Source organism: Helianthus annuus, chromosome 17 (genome assembly GCF_002127325.2).
Source record: "Helianthus annuus cultivar XRQ/B chromosome 17, HanXRQr2.0-SUNRISE, whole genome shotgun sequence".
Lineage (NCBI taxonomy): Eukaryota > Viridiplantae > Streptophyta > Magnoliopsida > Asterales > Asteraceae > Helianthus > Helianthus annuus.
In genome coordinates, this window is record NC_035449.2 from 19457123 (window position 1) to 19461147 (window position 4025).

General features: G+C 35.7%; 1 protein-coding gene across 1 annotated transcript; it reads right to left on the reverse strand.

Annotated features, from left to right (window-relative positions):
- Positions 1–1867: 1867 nt before the first annotated feature.
- On the reverse strand, positions 1868–2936 carry LOC110923396 (uncharacterized protein At5g23160-like). The gene has a single exon (XM_022167498.2). The coding sequence runs from the start codon at positions 2837–2839 to the stop codon at positions 2018–2020; it is 822 nt and encodes a 273-aa protein (XP_022023190.1). The 5' UTR covers positions 2840–2936; the 3' UTR covers positions 1868–2017.
- Positions 2937–4025: the final 1089 nt, after the last annotated feature.

Here is a 4025-nt window from a genome sequence, read left to right on the forward strand (position 1 = left end):
ATTTCACGTCTAATTTTCCCGAAACAGCGACACCATTGAGGAAAATGGGCATGTGCGACGTAACAGCTAGTGAGAATAACGACGGCGACCTAAATTTAATACGAATTGCATATTGGTTGGAGTTGAAATTAAGTTTTTTTATTTAAAAAATGATTATTTATTTCGGCTAATACATGTACACATGCTATATGACGATTTTTAAAATATCTTGAGGCCCTATTTTTTGGAGGATCTAGATCGTTACCTAGATTTAGAAGCCTCTAGGTACGGCCCTGACTGAGTGGGTCCAAACCGTATAAGTCACCCCCTCGTATTATCCATCACGTTAAGATCGTCAAGTTTTTGCTTCAACATTGTGATTGTGTGTTTTTATATACTCATAAAATGATAAAACTACCTTTTTCATTAACAAAAATGTTTAAACATTTTAGACACAAAAATTGGACTTTTATATAATTTCAGTTTCAAGTAAAAGGTGATGTGAATACACAGTTTCAAGTAAAAGGTGATGTGAATACACTATACGAGCAATGACCGGTTTCATTGTTTTTGTTTTGATTATATGTACGTATTATTAATAATCAAATAATTGAATTAATTATACACTATATAAATTATCAACTTTTGTGTGTATTAAGAGTTGTAAATTATGTTTGGGGAGTTTCCAAAAAAAAAAAGTTGATTTTATACTTTTAGTCCAAAAACATTTGATGTGTTATTGTTAACCCAAAACTATTTGGGTTACAACTTTTAGCTCTAAACTTTTTATCTTTTCAGTTTAAATTTATAACTTTTTTACTTTCAACTTTGGTCTCCTGTACTTTTCATATTCTGCAAATTTTTCGTTTTACGCTTCGTTCTAAATTTTGCAAGTTAACACGACGCAACGTGCGTGTGTGGTTCAACATTTTTACGTTCCGTTTTACGCTTCGTCATAAGTTTTGCGAGTTAATAAGATGCAATGTACGTGTGTACTTTTCTTATTCCGCAAATTTTTCGTTTTACGCTTCGTTCTAAATTTTGCAAGTTAACACGACGCAACGTGCGTGTGTGGTTCAACATTTTTACGTTCAGTTTTATGCTTCGTCATAAGTTTTGCGAGTTAATAAGATGCAATGTACGTGTGTAGTTCAACGTTTTTACGTCGTCTATTTTTTTCCTGTTTGACAAGTTCGTCATAACGTGCGGGTCCTAAATCGACTTAGTTATTATTTTCTATGTTTTACGTTTCAGTCTCATTTTTTCGCCGCAAATTCAGTGTTGGTGGTCGCTTGCGATGGTATGACATTGATGCTATTTGACATGGTTTTATGCCCCCCGTCGCAATGCGGGGGTGTTTTTTCAAAGAAAAAATGGTTATGCATATGGTTGTTGTAACCTTATCTTTGAGGGTTTTTTTTTTTTTAAAATGATTTTTTTACTTTTTACTCAAAAGTATTTCATAAATTACTTTTAACCCAAAACTATTTGTTTTTTTACTTTTCCAAAACTTTTTATCTCTTTTGCAATTTATCCTCACAACTTTTTCTACTTACAACTTTAGTCCTTTATAGTTTTCATTTTCCGCAAATTTTTCGCTTTATGCTTCGTTCTAAATTTTGTGACTTAACACATCGCAACGTGCGTCTTTGGTTTAACGTTTTTACTTTTCGTTCTAAATTTTGCGAGTTAACACGACGCAACATGCGTGTTTGGGTGAACGTTTTTACATCGTCTATTTTTTCCCGTTTGACAGGTTCAACATAACGTGCGAGTCCTAAATCAACTTAGTAATAACTAAAGAATCTCCGCCGCATTGCGGCGGGTCGTAATTCTAGTATATAGATAAAAATAAAACTAAACATCCGTGTGACTGTGCCCGTTAACGTGCCCGCATTCATGTTGACTTTCAATTCAAAGTTCAAACCCATTTCTAGTACAAATTTTTAAAACCTCTATCTCCTTAAACCATAGGAAAATTCCACAAAGTAAAACGAAATTAAAAAAAAAACAAATAATTATATTTTATAATCACCTACTATCGACCAAGAGCCTTCCGGTGGTTTCTTTGAAGAAGTCCTTCCAAAACCACCTTTTTCTTGTACTCCTCCGACTCCAAATCCAAATTTTTTCCGGATTCCGGCCGTTGTTTATCAGCGGCTGAGCGTTTTCCGACGGCCACCAGCCGAGGCGCGACAAAGAACCATGCAGAAGTACAAAGAATAGCACATAGCTTACCCCATAAAACTAGTATAACCAATATAACTAAAATTATGGACATGCCAACTATAGAGTCAAACTCTTTTGATGGTGGGGTTCTGTGCAGAACCCCACTGTTAACTCTGCCGCCTGTAGCAGAAGCATGCAGATGCTTCTGTTGTTTAGACGATGGTATAGATTTTGACTGAGTCAAAGGTTTCAAAGGGTGAGAAACCAAAGGGCGTGCCATCGTCACAGTTTTTTGCTCTTGTGTGATAAGGCCGGGGAGAGTCGCTGAAGTGGCGGCCGGTTTTGTCTCCTTTTGGCGGTTGACCGCCGTTGTCCATTTCCTCCGACTGGCTTTTTGTTCACCGGATGTCGCATGTTTGTTTATCGAGTTTGCATTTTCTTCAACTACCTGAATCTCATCCCATGATGTTTCGGATGTCGCGGGGACGGTTGTAAGGTCAACGGGGACCGTTTTCTTTGGTGGTTTCTTGAACAATCTCCACTTAGAGCTCCAACAACGCCGCCGGCTGCCTGAGTTGACTTCATCTTTGGGCCATGTCTTCTCGCCGAAACAGCCAAAACAACCGAGAAAGTGGCTTCTTCGGGTGGAGGTCGACGGTGGTCCGGTGGTGGTATGTTTGATCATTGACATGAGTCAAAGTGATGGGTTATGGATGGTGGCATGGAGAGCATAGGTAGTCCGATATGGCAGGCTGCATAGGTCGTGTGTCTTGAATATTGATAGCTTGTACAAGCCATATTGTTTTTATATATATTAGCTTACATCTAACATATAATAAGTTAAATTGCCATTTGGTATTAACTAGTTGTAATCTTGTTCTTATTATAAGTCAATTTGAGGTTATTAATTTGTCCATAACTTAATCGTGGTGATTTATATTCCCATATAAGAATTTCATACTATGCAGAAGGATAATATAGAAAGTCAGATGTGTTCTAAAATAAATTTAAATATTATGTTGTTATAAAAATAAGGATAGATATATACCACGTTATTTAGCATAATTCCATTTCATCATTTAACAAAAATTAAGGGGCCGTTTGGCAACTTCTGAATGGTTAAGTGCTAAACCAGTAAGATGTCTAAACCATTAAGTACCTAACCAGTAAGAGGTCTGAACTATGAAGAGCCAGTATAAATGTATAATGCTTAACTGTTTAGAGACAAATGTCTGACCAATTCAGATTAGAGGTCTTAAGCATTCAGACTTAGTATAATGCTTAAACATTCAGAGACAAATGTCTGAAAGAGGTCTTAAGCATTCAGACTTAGTATAATACTTAAACATTCAGAGACAAATGTCTGAACCATTCAGACATTTGCTTATGAAAACAAACAGTCTGAATCATTAAGTATTAAACCAGTAAGAGATCTGAATTATTAAGGCCTCATTAAAAGGTAAACAAAAAGCCCTAAGTTGAGTTAACTCCCAAATATATGACGAGTAGTTTGATTTTTTGATAAATGTCCCGCCCATCTAATCATATTTGAATTATTCTACTATAAATGTATTACTATTTGGAAATGATAAGGAAAAAACACCAAGTCCTAAGATCTAGAAGCAGTCTTAATATAAAAGGTTTTAATTGTAATTACACACATTATATTGCGACAACCATTGGCTAATTCAAATATATATAGAAAGGTTAACCAATCAAAACGTGTGAGTCACATGAAATAGCACACATGATGTTTGTGTTGGAAGTTTCGTGTAACTATTGGAAAATAATTTTAATCAATTTGTCAAACAAACTGAACGCAGCGGAAAACATGTACACGAGGTTCGGTTCTAAACCGATTCCACCAGTGATCTTCT